We start from the raw sequence: 25,286 nt of genomic DNA, 5'->3' as shown, positions 1-25,286 counted from the left end.
TCATCTCCCAATTTCACTTAAACTTGGAAACAATTTTGTTGATAGTGGTGTTGGATTGTTCTTCTTTGTAATTTGCTTTTCATGATCTTCCAAATGCATTGATGCTTGTTGTCTACCAACTTGTCAGTGTCTTCAACTCACACTAAGATGGTGTTTTCTGTGCCAGGTCCTCTAATTTTAGTGAAAGAGAAAGCAGAGAGATGAAAAAAAAACGCAGGAAAAAAAAATGAAATGAGAAAAAAGATAGGGGCAAAGTGGTCATTTCATGATAGCATATATTTTGATTTATTATAATAAATAAATTAGTAATTGTGCTCTTCTGTTGGTCGGAAACTAGCCTCCGTTGACCTTTAAGGGGGCATTTTGCTTGCTTTTGATAGTTGAAGGGGGCAACTTACTCAAAAAAAAAAAGTTCGGGGGGCATTATGCAATATAAGTATAGTATAAGGGGTTTTTTTTGGTTCTTTTGCCTATTAAGTTATGGAAAACGCTTGCCTTAGGCCGCATCAGCAGATAATTCCTACTTATGCTGACATGGACCAATAAGAGAATGCCACGTGTCAAATAAAAGTTCAAATAAATAAAATAAATCCAACCATGGTTAATCTTACGCCCCTTCTCTCTCCGCTTCGAAGTCTCCGGCGACCGGCAGAGAACATGTCGTCTACTCCGCCGGTCCTCTCCTCACCAACTTTGGCTCTCTCTCAAACACGCTACCGAATCCCAATTGTTCAAACCTATGTGCCACCCTTACAATCCCCAACACAACCACCACGGAATCCATATTAACAGATCTGCCAAAAACCTATATCTAAACCCTCATTTTGGCAAGAAAAATGGCATCTTTGGCCTTCAAATCCCCACCTCCAAAGATAGAACAACAATCCTCTCCAAAACCCTCATTCGGCTGCGGCCATGACTTCGTGGAGTTTTTTGGAGAGGCGGAAGATCTGGCGGTGTGGGTCGGCAATCTCGGAACGGACTCTGCGGATGGAAGATTGGAGGGTAGAGACGACAGCTCGGCAGGTGGCGAGGGACCAGAGCTGAGAGAGGAGGTCGTGGTGGCGGGAGAGGACCTCGGAACGGCGCAGTGGCAAGAGAGGACCTTGGAACGGTGCGGGCGGCTGATGCTATCTTGAAGTTTCTCGACGCGGGTGGCGGTAGTGGTGCTCTCGCTTCCTCTCGCGTTTTACCCATCGCCCTAACCCATATATATTGGTTGGGAGTGGTGGCAGTCCTGGTGGTGATAGCAGAGGTGGTGGTGGTGGTGGTGAGAAGTTGAGGCTGTGTGTGTTGGAGAGGTTTTGGGCATGGTTGGGGCGGTGGTGAGAAGGGGCGTAAGATCTAACCATGGTTAGATACAATTTTTTTCTTCACTTTTATTTGACACATGGCATTCTCTTATTGGAGTATATCAGCATCAGCAGACAATCCCTGCTGATGCAGCCTAAGGCAAGTATTGTTCTTAAATTATTAACAATATGCATGAAAAAGGACAAAATTAATGAACAAAATTAATATCTGCTAGCCTTAACTAAAGTACTAAAGCATATTAATTATCAGCGACTGTATATATAATTGGTATTTACATTTGATTTTTAAAGGTCCAAAATCTGAATCATGAAAACGATTCAGTACTCGTAGTTAGATTTTTCTTACATCGATCGATATTCTGAAACATAAGATCATAAAATTACTAGGCAATTTGTATTGAAGTTACGTGGTGTGTTAAAATCCATTTGATGTTTCAACCTTCTAGCTGGTTGGTAAGAGGATTAATGGTGTGGACACTCCAAGGTTATTAATTGACCATTTTCTGTAATTAATGCCACATAAGTGGTGTTGGTAAAAGCATGGACCTCTTTTTTAGGTGGTATTGATCGATGCATGTGCTTGCAATTAATTTCTACACCTAACAAGAGAGAAGTCAAGTGACTACGAATTGTGGTCCTTTCTTTGCTGCATGTCCTATTTACAGAACTACTGCTAACTAAATCTATCGCCAGCTCCACAAATTTTCTTTTCCAACCCATCAGAAATTTTGAATAATGCAATAATAATATTTAACAATTTCAGAATGCCCTTCAACAAAGTCAGCACATGCATCATGGAGGGCTGTCATAATTTCAACCCTCTCTTCCGGTTCAAAAATGTAAGATGCAAGCAAGCATTCATTGATATTTATTTCAATGTTCGAGTTGATTTCTTGCAAGTTCGTGTTGCTTCAATGAGATTAGATCATCTGTAGCCATTATAAATTTGGCAACTTTACCCAAAGTTTCATTGATCGAGCCCACAAAAAACTTTTGAGTGTCTAGAAAGTTTATGATTAGTTGCAGCCAATTTGTTTCTCAATAGTGACTTCATCACTGTTATGTCAGATCTAAGAGCTTTCATTATGAAGAAAAAAACCAGAGTTATGTCAACCACAGTGGAATACTTTTTTCAATAACAAGGTTGATCCATAATAACTACTAACATTTTTTGGGGTAGCAAAAATAATAATTTGTAATGCATTGCATATTGAACTGTCACCAATTAACAATATTTATCAGTATTTATATAACCCCCCCAAAAAAAAAATATCTATCAGTATCTCATTCTAGAATAATGTTACAATGCCATTCTGGCATGTATCCAGTGGATGTTTGCTTTAAATCTTCTCAAGAATCAGTAGACGCAACCGTCTTTCTATCTGAGCAATTATGGACCGATCTGTGAATCTAGCTTGTAGCATCTTCGAATGGAGGCAAACCCCAATCATTTGGGTTGAAATCCAATAAAGAGCTCAGAACCTGGTCTGCAGTTTCATGGAAAGAAATATCCAGCCTTGGATCTGGAACCATAACTACAGACCTGCACGTGCAATCAAAATTTTGTCACCAAGAAGTGAAGGAAAATATTCAGTCAAATATGGAGCTGTGGTTTTGAGTGTCAACATTTATTTATACATGTTGAAAGATTGCTATATTCAAGCTAGTCAAACAAAATATTACATGTTCTCCACAATAAATTTTCAATTATATTGCACCTATTCCCTCTATAACCTCTAAATTATATTTCAATAAATTCCTTTGTTAGTGTCACTAATCAAAGAAATTAGTGTTAAAAAGACTCGATAAAACATAAATGATCATTTATAGGTTACACATTTTACAGTGATAAATCTTCTGTACAATGCACTTGTTTTGGAGGTCCCAAGCTCAGATAAGGAAGAGAAAACAGTGAGAAAAATCTAGTCGAACTACAAACTAGTATTAAGTGGCAACTATTTCAAACATAATTCTAAGGGTAAATTAGACTGGCCTCCGTTAAGGTTCGGACAAATTACACACAGATGGAACGTTTGGCATTTATTACTTTGACCTCCCCTAAAGTTTTGTGCATGTGCTCAACCACCTCCCTCAAACTACCCAAATTTTATAAAATGACAAAATTACCCTTGCTTTGTAAGAAAAGATAATAATAGTCTTAAGTGTTTGGGTAAAGTACAGTAACACCCCCTGAGGTTTGCTAAAAGGACACTGAAAGAAAAGTTTTCTTATTTTGGGACAATGACACCCCCTGAAATTTGATACATCTACCAAAGACACCCAATGGTAATAAATTGACATTTTTACCCTTTAATTTTATATTGGCTAATTTAAATGCTGAAATGACCTTTCTAACCTTATACCCATAACAATTTTTTTCCTTCTCTCCTTTCTATTTTCTCTTCCTCAGACTATCACACATTAAATTATAGTTAGCTCAAGTCAAATTCATCACTCTTCTAACTAAAAGATTTTGCATAAATTAAATTATACAATTCTTCCCAGTATGTTATTCATGATACATTATTAGAAGTCACTAACTTTATATTATGTTATCTAATTATGTGTGTATTATACAATTATTTTTTTATTATGTGTAAGTGTATCACAAATGTAATTTATATATATATATATATATATATATATCATTAATGTTCCACAAAGTGCTCTGCCATGGAAATCATTAGCTAATTCAATTTAATTTCAAATATATTTGTATTGACCTTTTATATATATATATATATATATATATATATATATATATATATTGTGAGTGCAGAGAGGGGTTGTGAAAGGAGAAGCACTGGACTTTTAAGTGCATTGGATTGGATCCAAGTTCGTTGATGAAATATATGATATAACTACATTTTGTTATTAAATGTTTGATGATGCGGATAAAGAGTATGTAGATTTACAGTTTTTTATTATAGAAGTCAACAAACATTTATTTAAGGTAACTTGTAGAGCAAAAAGATTCATTATTACATAGTACATGACAATCGTTAAACTAAATAGTATGAAAAAAGTTAGATTATTTTATTAATTATGTGGTACAAAAATCTTTATTGGACACTGTTTATTAAAGTAGTCAAAAATAAATAAATAAAATCAATTCTGGCATCCTAACATCATTGAAAATAAAATACGGCGTATGCATGTGACAGTATGTGTGTATATGTGTGACGATGTGTGTTGGTGTTGGGGGCTGAGGAAGAGAAAATAGAAAGAGAATGAAAGAAATTGTTATGGTATGAGGTTAGAAAGGTCATTTCAACATTTAAATTAGTCATATAAAAGTCAAAGGGTAAAAATGTCAATTTATTACCATTGGGGTGCCTTTGGTAGATGTATCAAACTTAACGAGGTGTCATTGTCCCAAAATAGGCAAACTTTCCTCTGAGTGTCTTTTTGACAAACCTCAAGGGGTATTACTGTACTTTACCCCAAGTGTTTTAATAAATCCAACAACACATGTACTGAATTACCCTTTTAAAGTCAGATAAATTACAACGTTACCAACCATCATTCTTTTTTTCTATTTTTCCTTTTTTTATTTCTTTTTTTTTTTTTTTTTTGGCGACCTCCACCGCTACCGCCACACCACAACCTCCATGGCTCACCACCACCACAAGCAAAACATCTGAAACCCACACCCTTCTTGCACAGTACATTTTTTTTTTTTTGGATTGTTCTTGCTGTTCTTTGAAGATCTGGATGAGTATAATATGGGTTCAAATGGGTTGTTTGGATGATTGAGGTTGAAGGGGTCTGTATGAGTATAATATGGATTCAAATAGGTTTGGATGGTTGAGGTTAAAGTTAAACTTTAAAGTGATGTGGGTGATGGAAGGCTGCCATAGAGATACCTTTACAAATCATTCTTAAATTAAAAATCATGCATATACCAAAGCAAAAGAGGTTGAAGGCTGTATACCAATGACCAAACATGGAATTGCATCAAAGGAGATTTGGTGTTCGAATTGCATCAAAAAATTATACCTTTACATCCAAACGATTTGGTGCTGATGTAAAGTATCAAAAAATTATATTTTGACATCGCGGTCGATTCGCCGTCGTCGATGAGTAATCAAGACGTGTCCAATGTCGGAGGTATATCTAGGAAATCAGATCTTTAACATTGTGGTTGTGACTGTATATGTGTGTGTGTGTATATATATATATATACACACACACACACATATATAAATAAGTATAGGGAATAAATTGAAGATTATAGACACCATTATTCTGAATAATCAAAGTAAAAGATGGGTGGGGGAGGTAGGTGGAAACTGGTAAGAAGAGGAGAATTTTATTGAAGATTTGGAGATCCAAAATGGGTCTTGCACTTGCACCAAAAAAATCTGAACTTGGAGGCTTTGCAGCTAAAAAAAAAAAAAGAACCGAGTTTTTGGTTTCTTTAGATGATTTGATGAAATGGGTTTTTTTTTAATGGAGAGATTTGTTGAGTTTATGAACACAAATGAATTGAAGTTTTGGAGACCTCAAAGGGTTTTGCACTTTTTGCACCAAAATGACCAGAACTTCAAGGTTTTGCAGTAAACAAAGGACTAGCTTTGGAATCAATGTGGAGGACTTACCATCTAATATGAGTATTAGTCCAATTTTCAATGTGGAGGACTTGTTTCCTTACCGAGGCACCTTTGAGCCTCCCACTTTTCCAGCAGGTACATCCACAAGTGCAGTTACATCTTCATCAGCACCAGTGCCTGTTCTTCCACCAAGTCTGCCATGGAGTACAGATCAGATTGCAGAGATACTTGACCATCAGATTATTGCTTCTCATCAGGGTGGTTATCAGCCATACCTTGTCTGTTGGAGAGATCGTCCAGATACAGATGATGCATGGATCACAGAGGATGAGTTTCGTCGCATTGACCCAGATCTTTTGGTGCAGTATCACGAGCTTTACTCTCCGGAGGAGAGTTCTTCTCAGTCGGGGAGAATTGATGGAGGTCCCGAGCTGAGTGGTCTACGCACTTACTATAGGCATAGACGCAGAGGATAATTTACAATTTATTCTGCCTTATTTTATATTTGACTTTCCGTATTTATTTATATAAACCCTAATTTTTATGTTTGACTTTCTTTAATTATCTAGGGTTTTATGCCTATATAGATGGCTGATGCATACATTGTGAGGGACGCTTTTATGATTATTGATATTGATATTCAGAATATTGCTTGAGTTTCTTCCCTCTATTCTTCTCTTTCTCCCTCATTCTCTATTCTTCTTCTTCCCCTACATCACTAGAACTAACTGCAGCAAATTGTTAAAAGCTAATTTTCACTTTTACAACATGGCATTTATGGTGGAATAGGAATCAAAAGTTGCATTACAATGTTTCTGTAAATCCTCTTTAGATTGCAAGAAAAATCATATGGAATGTGGCAGATACCTTGCAATAATCTGCAAGATCTGGTGGAAATGTTTAGTCTTTAACTTCTGGATTATGTGATTGATGTTGTGGAGTGGTTAGGAAGGGAGTTCTTCCCCTGTATTTTTGGTTTTGCTTTCCCATTTGTGGCCTTTTTCTTGCTGATTGCTCTGCTTGCCATCTTTTGGAAGCGGGTGTTTTTAGTTGTCTTGTGATGTTTTGTTATTGTTGGGAGGTTCTCCTCTCTGTTGTTGTTTGTTTGGTTTTAATAAAAGCTTGCTTAGAAGGGAGGAAGAAAAAAAAAAAAAAAAGTTGGGGGGAGGAGAAGGCAAAATTGAATAAAGGAAGAGAAAACTGACGTTATAGAGATGCAAGTGCAGCGCAATGAATTTACAGGTGAGGGTTACAGACACCATATTTCATGAGAGTTGCAGCTGCGAAAGTCTTCAGATATCAAAAAAAAAAAAACGCATGTTCAAATCTGAAAACATGAAAAGCTCCAAGTCCCCCTTGTAACCTCTTCCCTACATTTGGGAATCTTGGTTTAAACTCTTCACTGTGGGGTAAAAGGTATTATTGGTTCATAACAATCAAATATACTTAGTAAAAGATAAACATGAGTCTTACTGCCATCCAAGCTTGAATGCAAAAGAACGGCTCCATATTGAGAGCAACAAGGATCAGCCCCACACACAAGAAAATGGAGACAATACTCAATGTTACTGACGCAGGACAAGTAGTAACCAGAAAGAAAGCAAGGGATGAGAATAAGAAGATGAGATGAGAGGCTAGACGAAGGAGGTGAGAAGACAGACGAAGGAGGTGAGAAAATAGATTGAAGGAGGAAGGTTAGAGAGATTGAGGGATTAAGAAAAACAAGATCAGGAGGGAGAAAAGACACGAGGAGAGTTCGCAAACTCACAGTAATAATTCAATATTCCAAAAACTAATTGTCTAATTACATTTGAGCCTTTATATAGGCACAACATGAACAAACCCTAAAATATTAAAATACTAAAATATCCCTAAAAATAGAACACTGCCAAAAATAACAAAAACAATTAAAAATAAAACCTAATTACATCAAATCCCCAATTTCATTTATCTTTGCCTCTTCTCCTAAAGTAGGGGCGGAACACATGCAGCTCATTCATGAAGATCATAACTCGTTCTCCATCAGTTATATTTCAGTAAAGTTCTCTATAAGCAGAAAGCAAACCATCTAAACCAAGCTTGTAAACCACGCATATTTTCAATCCTAAATGCAATAAAAATTTCAGTTCTAAGCAACGAAATAAGAAATATATAGGTATATTTAATATATTTGGATGTTGACAAAGTGACTAAACCAATCATTCTTTCAGTGCTTACGAGTATAATGATTTTGGGATGTCTAAAACCTTGAAAGTTGAAACTAAAAGCAAGCACTAAAAAGATGTAGAACAGCAAATTCAATGGCATTATGTATCAACTGGTTTTTCCATTGTGATAAATTAATTTGATTTTACATGAATATTAATTCATTCAATTATATATATGGATTTCATATGCCTCAGCAAATGTACCGGCCAAAGTGTATGATTCAGCATATATCCAATGATATATCAATAATTACACATCTAGAAAGTATGTATCTGAATAAAAGCACTTACATTCCAGCATTCTTAGCTGCAAGAACTCCCGAGGGAGCATCTTCAAAAACAAGAATCTTATGTGGATCTACTGTGTCAACCTGTTCATACAGAGATTTTCATGATCCAGTTAAATTGACATTCCTGATGTCTTGTCAGACACAGAGCAATAAACAAAACTAACGGGAATTAACATGACTATCCCAAGAGAATATATGACATCAACTCAGCAATTAGTTAAAAATCCATCGCACAGTTATACCTCGAATCTTTTCGCTGCTGCAAGAAATATATCCGGTGATGGTTTGCCTTGTTTAACTTCTGGATCATCACCAAGAACGACATGATGCATCAGTGAGAAAAGTTCACCATGTCTTTTGGTTTTTAATTCAAAATGCCGCCTGTGAGAACTGTAAAATACATATTTAGTTGAGTAATGCACGTTAAATTCTTAATGTTTCATGGTTTGACTGGACTTGCAGATGCTTCCATAAAATCACTCATTGCAAAAGTACAAAAACAGAGAACTCAGAAGGAGGCATCTTACCCTGTTGCCACACAAATTGATATTCCATTTGCATGAAGATGTCTAATCAGACGGCTGGCTCCTAAAATAAGAAAAAACATAGATAAATAAAGCAAAACGTGAACATTCAATTGATTTTCTTATCACAATAAAGTAAGGTTACTCAAGAATTCTTGAAAATGAATAAATTGAAATGCTAAATGCTACTATACTGTTTCATTTTGTAATCACTTGTTAACAACCATCTACTCTAAAAGCTTAAGCTGTTAGAGAGAGTGTAACTTTAATATTTAAATCCTTCAACACACTCCCTCACTTTTTCAATTTTTAATTAAGGTGACGGTGAGGTTTGAACTCGAGACCTTTGGCTCCGATACCATGTTAACGACCATCTTCTACTCTAAAAGCTTAAGCTGTTAGAGAGGGTGTAACTTTAATATTTAAATCCTTCAACGGCACTCAACTTAATTTAACCTAATATAGTACTGCAATGAATCATTACTTTAGTACATCATTTGACATATTAAAAAAAATGTCACACTGAAACAAAGCCTCCTGCATAGGACATCATCATCATCCTTACTTTCATCCCATATGAATGAGTCAACCACTTGAATTTTCTTTTTTCATTCTATTCCATTGCAATCTCCTATTATTATTATTATTATTTATATCATTTCTAATTGTTTCATCCCATATTAATTTTTGTCGTCCTCTTTGACGAATGTAGATTTCTGGAATTTTGTCGTTGGTTCTCTACACTTCGTGTAAAAATAAAGAAAAACCTACAAATACTTAACTTAAAATGTATAGTAATAAGCAGGGTCGAACCACACATTCAAGATTAGATTTCGTTGTGAACTCAAATTCAAAACCAGAATTTATGGGATGAAAAAATATATATTTTAAAACAATTTTTGATTTCTTGAACAATGAAATTAATAAAAAGAACTAATACTAAAGAAAACAAAAATCTTAAGGAAGTAGAATCCACCACCATAAATCAATATAAATAAATTGTCTAATTTCCTTGTATAAATTTTTCCCAAATAAATAAATACTTCACCAGTCCAATTAGAACTTAAAAAGATGAAGGAAAATATAGCATTAAACACTTGGATATTTATGAGTGATATTCTTGTAAAATCTCATTGACTACCTCTTGCTTGCTAGAGAGAATAAATAGTGGCAGACATTCCCCGTATTTCCATTAATTGGCATAAAACGAAGAATCCTTCCTTTATTTCTCGAGTAAAATGTATTGTAAATAGTGTGGCACTGTGGCATATCACAAAGAATGCTCCCTCTATTTTTTCTACCCTCTAACCTTGATTGAGAGATTTATATCATTGAGATTCACAAAGAATTCTCTCCAGATGAATAATTAATACACGAAATAAAAGATATTTATTGATATTATAACCATGGTAGCTTCATCACTCCCTTAAGAGAGATAATTATACTAACATAAGAACAGGAAAATAATAAATAAATAAATAAATAACTAATTTTATTGAATGAGAAAAAACAACAAAAATAAATAGCTCTCTGTTTTGCTCTCTAACTTCCTCCCGAACTCTGTGTCCCCCTTCCCCCCTTCTGTGAGTCCTTATTTATAGAGTTTAGAAGGGAACACTTAGGAGGGAAAAAGAAAATTTTAAAAATTAAATTACAGGAGGGAAAATAAAAGAAAATCAAAAATACATTTAAATCTTCCTAAAATCCTGCTCATTTCCTATTTGAACTGATATTTGTTGTTGATTTGATGGAGCCTCAATTTGAATTTAATTGTTGATATTTTTCCCACCAATTTTGAACTTGACTGGCCATGTACAAAATAATAGATCATTTATGCTTCACTCAAGTCTTGAACTCAAGACCTCTTAAACGTTGGTTGTGCAGTAGACCATCTCTCCTATAATGCTTCTGGTGTTCTTCTTAAGCTATAAATAAACTGCAATAATTTCTCGCATTTTTGCCATTTTTGCTTCTTTTCTTCTCATTCCGAAATTTATATCTTTAAAACAGAAAACCTATATATAATAATATTTAAATAATATAAAATACTAATAAAATATTTATTTGAGTGCATAAAATAATGGGTTTTGTGCACCTATCACTCTTTGTCTCTTAACCCTCTATATACCATAGTTTCCTTTTCAAAATGGTGCATCTAAGGGTGCACATTGTATGTGACCATACCATCTAAGTCTGTTATCCTTATTTGTCACCTATGTTGAATGAACTCTTCAAAAGTAGGTGTAGTACCTGTGTCAGAGGCACAATACTCAAACATAGGGCACAAGATATGTGTCCAACACTTTGGGTTTAACATGCACCTAAAAAATATATCCAATTGTTCAATTTTATTTATATTATTACTTCAAAATAAGTGAAATGTCTATATTGCGCACTATGTTACATAAAAACATTATCTTACTCTAGAAAATAAAATAAAAATATTAAATAAAATGAATATTTAGAAGTATCCACGTGTCCTTCTGTTTGGCGATTTGACATGTCCAACGAGTTGATACGTATCCATACCCGACACACATAGCCAAGTCCATGCAACATAGTTTGTCACTAATAGGAACCACTCCTAATTTCCATCCCCTTTGTCTCTTGCATAAAAAAAATGAACTACTATTTGTGGAAAACCCTTTCAACATAAAGCTATTTTCCACAAGAGGATATCCATTTAAGTTTATTTCATTTCATATTGCACATTTCCTACAACAAAAAACATATGAATGGTAAGTCTTAATGCTACTTAAAGGTATACAATTAAAAAAAATTTTTAAAAATATTTGATGTTCAAGGTCCTCCTAGTAACCTGAAATAGATTGAAGGTTTTTGATGCTGTTGATGGTGAACTGAATGTTTAGCTTCTGGGAAGAGTTTTCATTAAAACATGCAACAGAGCAAAGAGGAAGAACAAGAACATATTGAGGTGGCGAGAAAAGGCATGACAACGGAGGATGTGGTCCTTGACAGATCTGAATGGTAAAGAAAATATGTGTAACTGACTCCAACCCGTTGAAGCATAGACTATATTCGTTTAATTTTTTCCTTCTCAGCAGACCAAAACCCAGAAGCAACTTGTAGGTGTTCACATGCAGTTCACTTCACTGGACCAGTCAATTTTTTAATCAATTATCACAACGGGGATTGAACAACTAGCATAGGATTTTGGTCCATAAGAGTTTCAACATGTCCCAGTCAACATCAATGGTTAAGTGACTTAAGACCTACACTCATTTTTTTTTTTTTTTTCTCAAAAGGTTGTAAGACCGACACTTTGGTGCTATATCCCCTACTTTTTGTCACCATTTAGTTCATTGTAATCCATGAGTTATCAAACAGCGATAATTTTCTGTTTTCAGTCCTGAAATTGGAAGGAGAGTAGGCCTGGAATCCATTATGTAGCAAAAAACTTCCCAAAGGTCAACGTAATTAATTGAAAATAAAAAATTTTGGGGTATTTTTGCAAACGCTTGAAAATTGTGTGCACTAACTGCAAGGAGTAGTATTGTAGTAAAAGAGAAGATGACGCTAGTCATGTGAGATATATTAACATTTTCAACACATTCTTCTGATAAGGAAGAGGAACAATGATTTTTAAAAGAAGTTACTACTTACTTTTACTACCACGATTATTCAAGATCTTAAAAGGTATATACATTAAAAACACAAATACAAGAATAACTTAAGACAGAAACCCAATCTACACAAGTTAGATCAATAAGAAAATTTATGCAATAGCAAAAGGCATGCAACTATGAAAAAAAATAAAATAAAATAAAAAAAGGCATCTTAAAGACTTAAACTAGAGAATTATGAAGGAATGGTTTCGATTCAGCAGAGAAGGGTCAGAAAGGAGACCAGAGAAAGCCAGGATCCTTATCCATATATTAAATTCTTCATTTCCATTTCTTTTTCTTGATAATTTCTGTATGACTTATGAGAAAAAACACAACCACAAGAGACAGAAAATTTATCCTCTTCCCCACTTCCTTTTCACGTTCATAATTATGTTACCCTCTAAATTGAAGTTTCTACCTCATCAACACATAATCACTAGTCATTTCCGAAAAATCTGTATTTCAAGTTTTTCACTCTTATTAGGATAATATACATTTGATTCCATATTCTAAAAGCTTCAATCAATGAAAACTAAACCATATATTGATATATATTGGTAGAAAGTTATTGCTTCCATATTCTGTTTCACATATATTTACATTAGTGACAAAAGAAGAATATAGGGTTTTGGCTTACTCAAACTGAGAGCCAAGAGCTATATTTATATACAAGAATGGGTACAAAGAAAGGAAACCAAATCAAAGAAAGACAGGAAATATGCCAAAATGTACATGATCCCATGATTACGGGGGTCTTATCTACGTGATCCTATGATTACAGGAATCTTACATAAAACACCTAATAAAAGGCTGAAAAGAGCTAATAAAAATAAAAAATAATATAATACAAATGTTTCAACACTCCCCCTCAAGCTAGAGTGAAGATATCAATCAAGCCCAACTTGGTAATCGAGGAATAAAGCAAAGATGGACCAACGGATTTGGTGGAACACATCTGCCGACTGATTAGAGGACCGAACAAAGCACAGCTTGATAATTCCCGAACGAACCTTCTCTCTGATAAAATGAATGTCCACCTCTATATGTTTAGTACTCTCATGAAGAACAGAATCTGAAGCAAGCATGATGGTTGACTTATTATCACAAAACAAGCCCGAGGACTGTTTTCACTTAGCCCTAGCTCCTCCAAGAAAGATCGAAGCCAGAGAATCTCACAAGTACCCTGGGCCATGGCACGATATTCAGCCTCTGCTGAAGATCTCAAAACTACAGGTTGCTTCTTACTTTTCTATGATATAAGATGATATCCATAGAAAGTACAGAAGCCAGATGTGGAACATCTATCAGTCTTGGACCCAACATAATTTGCATCACTAAACAGAATAACCCAACCTGTCTGCTAGAAGAATAGAATAATCCAAGTCCAGGACAGGACTTATGATATCGAAGAATGTGATATACCGCATCCATATGAGTTGAACGAGGAGCACGTATAAATTGACTCACAACACTAACCGTAAAAGCCAAATCAGGACGGGTGTTTGTAAGATAAATCAATCTTCCTACCAAGCGCTAATACTGGGAGGGATCAAAAAGGAGATCTCCAGACTCAGCCGAGATCTTTATATTAGGATCTATAAGAGTGGAAATAGGTTTACACCCAAGCATACCCGTGTCTCAAAGAAGATCCAAGACATACTTCCTTTGCGATAAAGAGATACCTTCCTTAGATCTAGCAACCTCAATTCCCAAGAAATATCTGAGTTGCCCAAGGTCTTTCACATCAAAAGCTTTAGCCAATTGAAGCTTTACTTAGCAATCCCAAGGATGTCATTGCCAATAGTGATGATATCATCAACATAGACAAGAAGAATGATACATCAACCAGTGGAAGAACGGTGGATAAAACATGTACGGTCAGAATGGCATCTAACAAACTCCATGGATAGAAATACATCACTGAAGCGGCTGAACCAAGCTCTGGGAGATTGTTTTAACCCATACAAAGACTTCCGCAATCAATAGACCTTTTCCAGCATACTCCCCCTCAGCCCGAAAACCAGGTGGAGGATCCATATAAATAGTCTTAAGAAAATCACCGTTAAGGAAAGCATTTTTCACATCAAGCTAATGAAGAGGCCAATTGTGAGAGGTAGCCAGGGAGACAAACAAACGAACTTACGTCAATTTAGCCACTAGAGTGAAGGTATCATTAAAGTCTTTACCAGGAATCTGAGTAAACCCTTTGGCCACCAAACGGCCCTTATACCGATCAATAGAGCCATCGGCCAGATATTTAACACTGAATACTGATTTGCAATCAACAGTCTTTTCGCCAGGAGAGAGAAATACAAGCTCCCATGTTTCATTTTGCTACAAAGCATCCATTTCTACCATCATAGCAGACATCCAATTGGGATTCCGGAGAGCCTCAGAGACATTTCTGGGAATGGAAATGGAATCAAGTTTTCCTAGAAAGGCTCGGTAAGACCCTAAAAGACCATCATGAGAGATATACTGCGAAATAGGATGATCAGTACTACAAGCAAATCCAAATGAAGCTGGGGGTTTGCGGTCCCGAGTGGGATACCGAGACTCAGGAATAGGTCAGGGAAATGTAAAGGAGAGAAAGGAGATGTACCTAAATCTGTATCTGGGGAGGATAAAGACAGTGGAGGCGGAGTATGAGGGCGGCGAGAATAGACCTACAAAGGGAGTGAATTTTTTTTTCCTGCAAAGGGAGTGAAGAAACCACAAGAGAAGACTCTTCTTGAAAAATAGGAAGAAGAGGAGAAGCATCTTGATTCGGAGTAGAAGTTTCCTGCAAAATAGTGTTAGAACCATAAAAGGGGTATACTCATGAAAGGTGACACCAAGAGAGTGATACATGTGTTTGTGTACATGATCATAACACCGGTAACCTTTTGACATCGAAGAGTATCCTAAAAAGATACATTTAATGGCCTTGTCATCAAGTTTAGTACAAGAAGGGGTACGATTCTGAACAAAACATGTACATCCAAACACCCGAGGCATGATGGAAAAAAGAGTAATATCAGGCTGAAGCACTTGTAAGGGGCCCTTACCATTTAATACTCTACTAGGGGTACGATTAATGAGAAAAATAGCTGTAAGAACCGTCATGTGCTAGTATGACTTTGGCATATTCATACCACTTAAAAGACATCGAACAACTGACATTAGTTGGCGGTTTTTACACTCTACCACAACATTCTGCTCAGGGGTATATGGACAAGTAGGTTGATGAAGAATACCCTGTTCGTTAAGTTGAGACCGAAACTCATTGGAAACACATTCACGACCATTGTCAGACCTAATATTACTAACATTTTTATATTGAGTTTTGATCATTTGGAGGAATTAAGTGAACAAGTGAAAAACTTCAGATTTCTTTTTAAGTAAATATACCCATGTGCAGCGGAAATAATCATCAATGAATGTGACATAATAACGATTTCCCGAAAAAGCAGTAACAGGAGAAGGACCCCACACATCAGAATGTATGAGATCAAACGTACTAGGTGCACGATGCATATGAGGAATATAACGGGTTTTAGTATGTTTAGAAAGCTCACAAATCTCACATTGAAACTTATTATCCTTACAAGCCGTTATTAATGAAGGGAAAAGCAGACATAAATACTGAAAGTTTACATGCCCAAGGTGAGCATGCCATAAATTTAAAGTCTGAAAAATCATAAGACCTAGAAACTGGAAGAACAGAGGCTTAAAGGCTTGAAGCAAGTGGAGGAGGTGTCGGTGGAATATCCCTAAAGTAATAAAGGCCATCGTGCTTATATCCCCTGCCAAAAATCCTCTTCGAACACAGGTCCTGTAAAACAATGTAATGAGGAAAGAAAATCACTTCACAGTTTAGTAATTTGGCAAATTTGCTAACAGATAGAAGACTAAATGCAAAATTTGGAACATGAAGAACAGATGGCAAAATAATATCAGGGGATAGATGAACATCTCCTTTACTACGAATAATGGTGGTTGACCCAGCGGCTAGACTAATAGCCTGATTAACAGGAGTAGAAAATAATGACAACTCACTAGATCATTGGCTCCGGAATCCAAAACCCAAGTAGGTTTTCCCGCTTTAACATGAAAAGCAGAAGGAGTACCTGTAGCTATAACAGCCGTGGGAATAGAAGAGCACGTAGATAAAGCTGTGAACTGCTCCTAAAGCTGACCAATCTAGAACTGTAACTAATTGAAGTCTTGAAAAGATGGTCTGGGAAGAGTTGAAGCAGGAGGGACAACAAACTGTGGAGTAGTATACCCACCAATAGTATCAGCTACTTGTGGCAGTGCGGTCACGGCCAGAAGGACGATTGCGAGAAAATTTATGCTTTAGCTCGGGATGAAGCTTAAAACAACGATCCTTTACATAACTCATGCCTCCACAATGTTAACAAATAACCTTTCCCTCTAAAAGTCTAGAATTAGCAGCAAGAGCCATCTGATCAACTTGAATCTCGGGTAAAGCTACTAGCTGAGAGATCAGACATCTATGCTCCTCATGGACAACAGTAGCGAAGGCATAATATAAATCAAGCATAGGAGAGGTGATTATGATCTGAGTTCTAAAAGCAACATACTCAGCTCGTAAACCCATAAAAAACTGGTAGGTATGCTAGTGGTCTAGTCTCTTGACCAAAAGAGTTACAGCTTCTTCAGAGAAATAGGAGAGAGGTTCATATTGTGCTAATTCTTCCCACCTAGACTAGAGGTACCCAAAATACTCTGATACTAACAGCTTAAGTGTCTCCTGAGATGCATGAGCAATCTCCTGATAGAGTTCAAAGATGCGGGCGTCATTGCGGGAATAGGCATATATCTTGTTAAATGCTTGCTACAAACAAAAAACGAAAGTGTGAAACATAAACATATTATAGATACACTCGTCCATTGAGTTGAAGATCCAACCCAAAATGGTGCACTTGTCCATGTCCCATGCAATATATTTAGTATCTGTCTTTTTCGGTTCCTTAACTAAACCCAAAAGCAAACCAATTTTCCCTTTCCCTCAAATATAGAGTTGAAGAGAACGGGACCAAGATACGAAGTTGCGCCCATTCAAGGGCACACTAGTAACCCACTGTGTCAGAGTATGATATGCCGAAGATAGAGTATGTTGTACTGAGAATAAAGTGTCCTTTTGGCTGCTAGAATCAGTCATAGTACCAAAATAAGGCTGGTCCACACGTCAAAGCAGGAGGAAAAAAAAAAAAAAGGGCCAAAAGAACCGGCACTTTCCTCCAAATATGCTGCCGAACAAACACCGGCAGCCCACAAAGAAAAAAAAAACACCAGAAGGACCCTTAAGTCATACAAAACCTAGGGGAGTTCTCCTAAAAAAAGGAGTAAAAACAGAGGGTTACTCGAGGGTTCCGGAGCAAGGGCTGGGAGGAGATGGAGGTGAGCCGGAGGTGAGGGAGAATGGAGAGAGGGAGAGAGAAGGTGGCGGCATTAGGGAGGAAGATGGGGAGGCGAAGGTTTTTGTTTTGCTCTGATACCAAAAATAAGAAGTTTTGGGTTTTGGCTTACTCAAACCGAGAGCTAAGAACTATATTTATATACAAGAATAGGGTAGAAAGAAAGGAAACCAAATCAAAGAAAAATAAGAAATATGCCAAAATCTACATGATCCCGTAATTAGATTATGGGGATCTTATCTACGTGATCCCATGATTACGGAGATCTTATTCACGTGATCACATGATAATAGGGATCTTACATAAAATACCTAATAAAAGGTTGAAAATAACTAATAAAAATAATAATAATAATACATATATTTCAACACTGACAATCGCGATGGATAAGAAACCAGTACTTGTCCTTGAAAACAAAACAAAAAAACAAAAAATTAAAATTTTAATTAGGGTGAACTACATTAAACCCCCTTTTTTTATCTGTATTTTTCATTAAACCCCCTTTTTCTATTTTTTTGCCAAAAAACCCCCCCTCAACTATTCAAGGGGGGTGATTTAACTAACGGAAATTAGTTGAAAGAGAACTGAAATATAAATTGATTTAAATACCCATTAAAGCCTATTTGAAATCTACTTAATTTGCTTCTTGTTTTTTTATTTATTAAATAACCTAAACGACATCATTCACATAAATTAACACTTCTATTGTTTTTTTTTTTGTTTTAACATTTTACTAGACTGACAAGTTCACATTAGTCACGTGGAAGGAATTTTTTATTTTTTTATAGAAAAAAATGATATTGAAATATAAAAAATAAAATAAAATAAAAAGAAGAAAACATGTAGGCATAAATATTAATATAAAAAAGGAAAAAAATTAGGCATTATTTCTCGTAGTGTCCCTTTAATAAATCTATATAAAATGAAAATCAATAAAATCCAAATAAATGAATGCACAATATAATTCTCAAATATATATATATATATAGCAGATAAATTTCAATAAAAAAAACCTACATTTATATTGGCCTAAAGGCTGGATGAAAATGAAAATATAGTATAAATTATATTTAATGGTACATATTATATATACCATTATATTATGATACAAATTATATATAATATTATAATGAGAGAAGAGTACGTATTGTTGCAATGGTGGAAAATATGCGGCTAAGAGTGATAACGGAGTAGATATATATGTGAGGGTATATTAAAATAAGTACAAGACATTTTTGTCTAAAAAATATATGAGAAACTAAATGTCCAAATAGCTCCCTTTCAACTAACTTCCGTTAGTTAAATCCCCCCCCCCCCCCCCCCCCCCGGGCGGAATAGTTGAGGGGGGTTTATTGACAAAAAAATAGAAAAGGGAGGTTTAGTGAAAAACACAGATAGAAAAGGAGGGTTTAATGTAGTTCACCCTTTTAATTAAGATAATAACATCCACGCCAATGGATTAACTATTATTTGCTGAAACTTATAAGAATTACTTCGTGTGTGTGTGGGTTGAGTGTGTGGGTGTGTGTGTGAGAGAGAGAGAAAGAAAGAGAGAGAGCGAGAGAGGACAAAATAAAATAAATAAATGAAGTATGTAATTCTGCAACGACAAAGGATATGATAATATGGGGCTTGACTGAGGTCATGGCCTTAGATAGAGCGGAATGGAAACATAGGGCTCGTGTAGCCGACCCCCAATAGTCGGGAAAAGGTTTTGGTTGTTACTGTTGTTGTATTTAATTCTTCAATAAGTAATACCTGGCATGAGTTCGCTTGTAGGAAACATGTTCCGCAGCATATCCTCTCTTTCTACAAGAAAGTCCTCGGCTGTAAGAGAGTCACTGATTCCAGTCTCTTCAACAAAGACCCGAGCAGCTTCTATTGCTTTCTTCCCCATCATTTTGGCCTTGAGAGCCCAATCAAAGGTTTTATTGTATCTAGCTAGTATAGTTTCCTGGACTTCAGTATAGAATTTCTCCGTGTCTGCAACCATATAAACAACGTCAAATTCTAAGTTTCTTCTCTAGAAACCAGTTTAATATATTTGACAAATCAAGCAATTAGACAACTTATTTTTTCAATGAAATGCAAGAGTACAAAACAATGACAAAAGGCAAACAAGTAATATAACCAGATTCTGATCTCCACAATGTTTGGCACAAACCAGTATTCTGTTAATTGGAATAGCTGAACTCAAATGCTAGGATATGTCGATACCACATTTGTCAAATTATGAATCTTATTAAGCATTGCTTTCTTAAACTTTGATCATCTCTTCTATCATATATGTACAGAATAAAAAAGGTAATACTGAAAACGGGAAATGGAATACGATAGTATTGTTCATGTACCAGACCAATCAAGTGATATTCCCATGTCTTTGAAATTTTGTATCAACAAAGGATTCTCCACAACAGAAATCAATCAAAGGTACCAGCCTATCTATCTCATAGATAAACCACTGGATAGTAAATGGGTGCAAAAATATCTTGAAATAATTTTTGAAAATTGCTTCAGCACTCTATATCCTTTTCCAACAAAGGTACTGAGCTACTCAAACGAAAAATAACAATGGTGACTTTTCACACTGTCGTACCACAGAAACTCAAGTGAGTCATACCCAGAAGCTGCCACCTCTTTGTCCCCTACAATTTAAAGCAAGGACGGAGCTACAGCAACTTGCCCCCCCCTCATATTTTTTATACATATACAACTTAAAATTCTAAACCCTTCCCCCCCCCCCCCCCCCCTTCAAAATTTTTATGAAATTTAGAATTCTAAACCAACCCAACTTCTAATCTTTAGCCTCTAATTAAATCTCTTTCTTTTTTCTCTTTGATCACTGGACACTTAATATCTCCATCTTTAATCCTCTCTTTCCCAATGCTATAGGGCCCCCTTTTCTTATTCTATGCGGCTCTCTTTCAACTACCTTTTTTTTTTTTTTTATGGAATCTTACAATCCCTAAGAAGATATGGAAAAAACCTAAATAAAGTATCATTGTCTACTTATCTTTTATTGTATATGATATGATTACACCGGTTATAAAAATGTAAAAACCAATATTGTAAAGTGAAATTTCCTTATTTATTTGGTTTAATCTAATTATCAATTACTTTTCTTTTTTTTTTAAACCTAATTGAAAATAATTCAAATTCCCAATATAGCTACAAGTTTCATTCATTAATTTTTAATTATTGCAAGACAGGACTTTCTAGGTTTGTTGAGTCCAAATAATTTGGCTCATTGAAAATTATTAATAGTATTCACTGTAAGAGAGGATGAGGGATACACTATCACAACCCCACACACCCTATGTACATATTGTCCGCTTTGCACACTCTTCGTGCTCTCAGTTTTCAAAATGCGTCCACATATATGAGTGTCAACAACCTCTCCCCCCAGGCGATGTGCGATGTCACAATCAATCACCCCCTCCACCTTTTGGGACCCAGCATACTCGTTGGCCTGACCCTAATGAGCTTGTGCACGCTCCCCCATTTTCGGTTGGGGATTGGCTCTGATACCATCTGTCACGACCCGTCCACCCTATACAAATATTGTCCGCATTGCACACTCTTCATACTCAGAGTTTTCAAAATGCGTTTATACAATTAAAAGACATCCACACATATAAGTGCCAACAATCTCTCCCCCTAGACGATGTGGGATGTCATACACTAAAACACACATTTGAATTTATTTTATTTTGTGTAATTGTATTACTTAAATATATATAGTTTTTCTCTTCAATAAAGTATGAAAATATAGAAATGCAACAAGAACAATTGTAAATGTAATGGACAAAAATATTGCCAATCAATAAGTTTTCATATTTATTATTTTGTTCAAAAAAAATATGTCTTTAAATTTTTTTATCATATTATTCTACAACATATCCCCTCGTAAACTGAATTCCTAACTCCATCACTGATTTCATGGACCAGACTTGGTTCCATCCTCTTAAGAGATCATTGATTCATCAAAAGTTAGATTACCAAACAGGCAAACTCGCAAGGATGTGCCTACTTTTGCTTGTAGCCAATAATGAGAGAACCTTTTCCTGAACTTGAGGATGTCAGCTCTATAGGCTACCAAGGGCCAACATTGCAAGAATTATTTCTTGATCGCACAGAAAACAAAATCAGCACTTGGTATAATTTCCTCAAAGGAGTGCTTCTTCTATATGAATAAGTCATACAGCATTGAAGCAATGTTCGTGGATATTCCAAATCTCTAATGGGATGCAGTAGGGAGTGTTACTCTCATATTGCAGTCTTGAAAGAAATAAGAGTAGCTTATACTGAAATTTGTTTTTTTTTTTTTTTTTTTGATAAATTTGTTTTGTTTTATCCATTCTGCCGCGTCCTATCAACCCTATTTGTGAAAAGATCAGCAAGATGGGACAGACAGCATGTCAGATGGGATAGTGAAAAGCACAACATGAAGATGGTTCGCATATCCCCTGAGTATAATATATATATATATATATATATATATATATATATATATATATTTGAAAGGCCTTGATCATATATTTTATGAAGCTTTTGTTGGCACCTATAAGAATGAGATAGATACGAATGATTTTTCATGATGTCCTCTTCTCACCATCCCCTATGTCCAAGAACCAAGCTTTATCACTGACAGAATATTGGTTTTTCTCTATAAATGTTTTAGCTTTCTCTCATATGTTTCCTTTTCTTTATTTTTTTCCCTTTTAGAGATCACATTATATGTCTCCGGAGCATAAGTTATCTTACTTTCATCATCCTTTTTTTTCAAAAGGGCAAATAAGAAAACTAATGCAAAAACAGTTCTTAGAACTGTATTCACCTCTGTGAAGGAGCACAAAGCTTACAATTACAAGGCGACCCTTGAACAAGAAAAAAACAGTGTTAATATATAACACCCACTGAAATCCAAAACCCCTATGTCCTCTTCTCACCATCCCTACGTCCAGAACCAAGCTTTATCACTGACAGAGTATTGGTTTTTCTCTATTTTTAGCTTTCTCTCATATGTTTCCTTTTCTTTATTTTTTTTCCCTTTTAGAAATCACATTATAAGTCTCCGGAGCATAAGTTATATTACTTTCATCAAACCTTTTATTTTCAAAAGGGGAAATAAGAAAACAAATGCAAAAGCAGTTCTTCGAACTGTATTTAACTCTGTGAAGGAGCACAAATCTTACAATTACAAGGCGACACTTGAACAAGAAAAAGAACCGCGTTAATATATAACACCCATTGAAATCCAAAACCCTAACAGTATTTTAGTCATACCCATTTCTTCCTCAAATTTGATCCCAAACTTAACCAATTCATAGAAAGCCCGAAATACAATATTTGAAAGCGGTCAAATTGGGCCCCTTATCAACTGTTCGGAATCATAACGTACTACCGCGTTCGAGAGCATCACAAAAGCACACCCACCCCCTTAGACATATGTATGTAGTGTATATAGATATATATAGAAAGAGAGATCTGAAATCATTGTCAAATATATTTGGTGGAGAGGAGGAGGAACAGCCAGCAAGCTACAGTTCAATGAAGCAAGCAGAGTAGTGGAAGGAAGGAGAGATTTACCGAGTAAGAGGCCGTCCATGTCAAAGATGACGTGAGTGATGGATCCCTTGCTTGGATTCGCCATTTCAGAAATTAGATCGCTCCACACACACATATACACACCAAACTTAACAATCAAATATACGGAGTATATGACACATACCCAACTTAACAAGCTTTATACTTTCTAAAAAAACAAAAACAAAAACAAAAAACAAAAAAAAAAAATTGTGATTTGGGGTTGGGTGCTCGTTGGCAACCCCACCCAAATTATTGTTTACTCGTTAAATTTTTTTTTATTACTCAAGTAAATTTATCTTGATGCTTTTTAATATGTTTTAAATAATTGATAAATAAAATTTGATTAAATTTTGATAATGACTTGCTAGGCCAATTTTTAAATCTATATATATATATATTATTCTAATAGCTAATTTCTTAACATTTTTAAATTTTTTTTTTTCACAAAAAAAATACATTAAAAGCGCATAATCATTCACAAATTATGGTTATTAATATTATTACATATTCCTAAACGTTTCTTTTTCATGAAAGACATTAATTAAGAGTTATTACCTTCTAAATTAAATTATCTATAAATATATACTATGTATATCTATCCATCTATAGCTACCTATCTATCTATCTATCTATCTATCTATCTATATATATATATATATATATATATATATATACACATATACACTATTCTAAAAGTGGAGCTAATTTCTTAATATATATATATATATATTTTTTTTTTTTTTACAATCATTCAAAAATTATGGTTATTAATATTATTACATATTCTTAAACGTTTATGTCTCATGGAAGACGTTAATTAAGAGATATTACCTTCGAAATTAAATTATCTATAAATATATACTATGTATATCTATCCATCTATATCTATTTATATCTATTTGTCCCTCTGTTAGAGGTGTTCCAGAAATGTTTGCGATCAAGTAAATAGCTCTACGAACGAATGGATGACTTGGCAAATGGAAAGATTTGTACAAGTTACAAATTTCGTCGCCACTTTGTAGAAAATCATTTGGTATGAATATGTTAGAAACATGTGACACGATTGGTGAAATAGTATCTTTCCCCCAAAAGCATGCTTTTTTTACTGACGCACAACGAAAATATTTTGTTGCGTATTCTAAAAATGTATCTAATTTCTTAATATTTTTGAAATTTTTTTTCACAATCATTCAAAAATTTTGGTTATTGATATTATTACATATTCCTAAACGTTTCTTTTGCATGGAAGACGTTAATTAACAGTTATTACCTTCTAAATTAAATTACCTATAAACATATACTATCTATATCTATATCTATATCTATCTATATCTATATTTATAGGGATAATTCCATAAAAATAGAAGAATGGAGTCAAAATTAAGTTTTCCAAATTAATGAAATTTTATAAAAGTTTGATGTGGACATGAAAATTTATTATATATCATCTTTTTATTCCCAAAACACCCTTCTCTCATGTCTAGAGAGAGAAACCCATCTATGGTAACCCTTCTTCCCAAAAAAACAATCAACAATCATATCTGCCATCTCTCTCTTTCACCCACCTTACCAGCAAACCCATTTAAAAAAAAAAATTTGTAAATCTTTGTTCTCTCTTTCACGTTCCCTCCTAAACATCTTTTCTTCCAAACCCGATTTAAACCCAAAATCCATATCATACAAAAGAAAAATCAAGATCCAAGCTGAGATTCAAAAACCTAACACGAAACATCATGAAAAAACTAACACAATCCTCTGTAA

The 25,286-nt window shown here is 35.0% G+C and overlaps 1 protein-coding gene across 1 annotated transcript; it reads right to left on the bottom strand.

Moving 5' to 3' along the window:
- Nucleotides 1-2,417: 2,417 nt before the first annotated feature.
- LOC132278499 ((DL)-glycerol-3-phosphatase 2) lies at nucleotides 2,418-23,678 on the bottom strand. The gene is made up of 6 exons (XM_059780293.1): nucleotides 23,526-23,678; nucleotides 19,695-19,919; nucleotides 8,891-8,951; nucleotides 8,606-8,753; nucleotides 8,365-8,444; nucleotides 2,418-2,856 (listed from the first exon to the last, which is right to left on the bottom strand). Exons 1-6 carry the CDS (start codon nucleotides 23,617-23,619, stop codon nucleotides 2,724-2,726), a joined length of 741 nt encoding a protein of 246 aa, XP_059636276.1. The 5' UTR covers nucleotides 23,620-23,678; the 3' UTR covers nucleotides 2,418-2,723.
- Nucleotides 23,679-25,286: the final 1,608 nt, after the last annotated feature.

This window comes from Cornus florida, unplaced genomic scaffold (assembly GCF_030987335.1).
Source record: "Cornus florida cultivar Cherokee Brave unplaced genomic scaffold, ASM3098733v1 CherokeeBrave_3.0.0_Hap2_Chr10, whole genome shotgun sequence".
NCBI classification, from domain to species: Eukaryota; Viridiplantae; Streptophyta; class Magnoliopsida; order Cornales; family Cornaceae; genus Cornus; species Cornus florida.
The sequence above is the reverse complement of the archived record's forward strand: the minus strand, read 5'-3'. Positions and strand labels throughout refer to the sequence as shown.

What these genes read in the sequence shown, in the direction of transcription:
- LOC132278499 (XM_059780293.1), bottom strand. Translation starts at nt 23,619, where the DNA reads ATGTGTGTGTGGAGCGATCTAATTTCTGAAATGGCGAATCCAAGCAAG. An exon ending in CATGGACGGCCTCTTACTCG is followed by an intron (nt 19,920 to 23,525) that starts GTAAATCTCTCC and finishes ATATGGTTGCAG; the next exon opens with ACACGGAGAAATTCTATACT. An exon ending in CAGCAGCGAAAAGATTCGAG is followed by an intron (nt 8,445 to 8,605) that starts GTATAACTGTGC and finishes CTGTATGAACAG; the next exon opens with GTTGACACAGTAGATCCACA.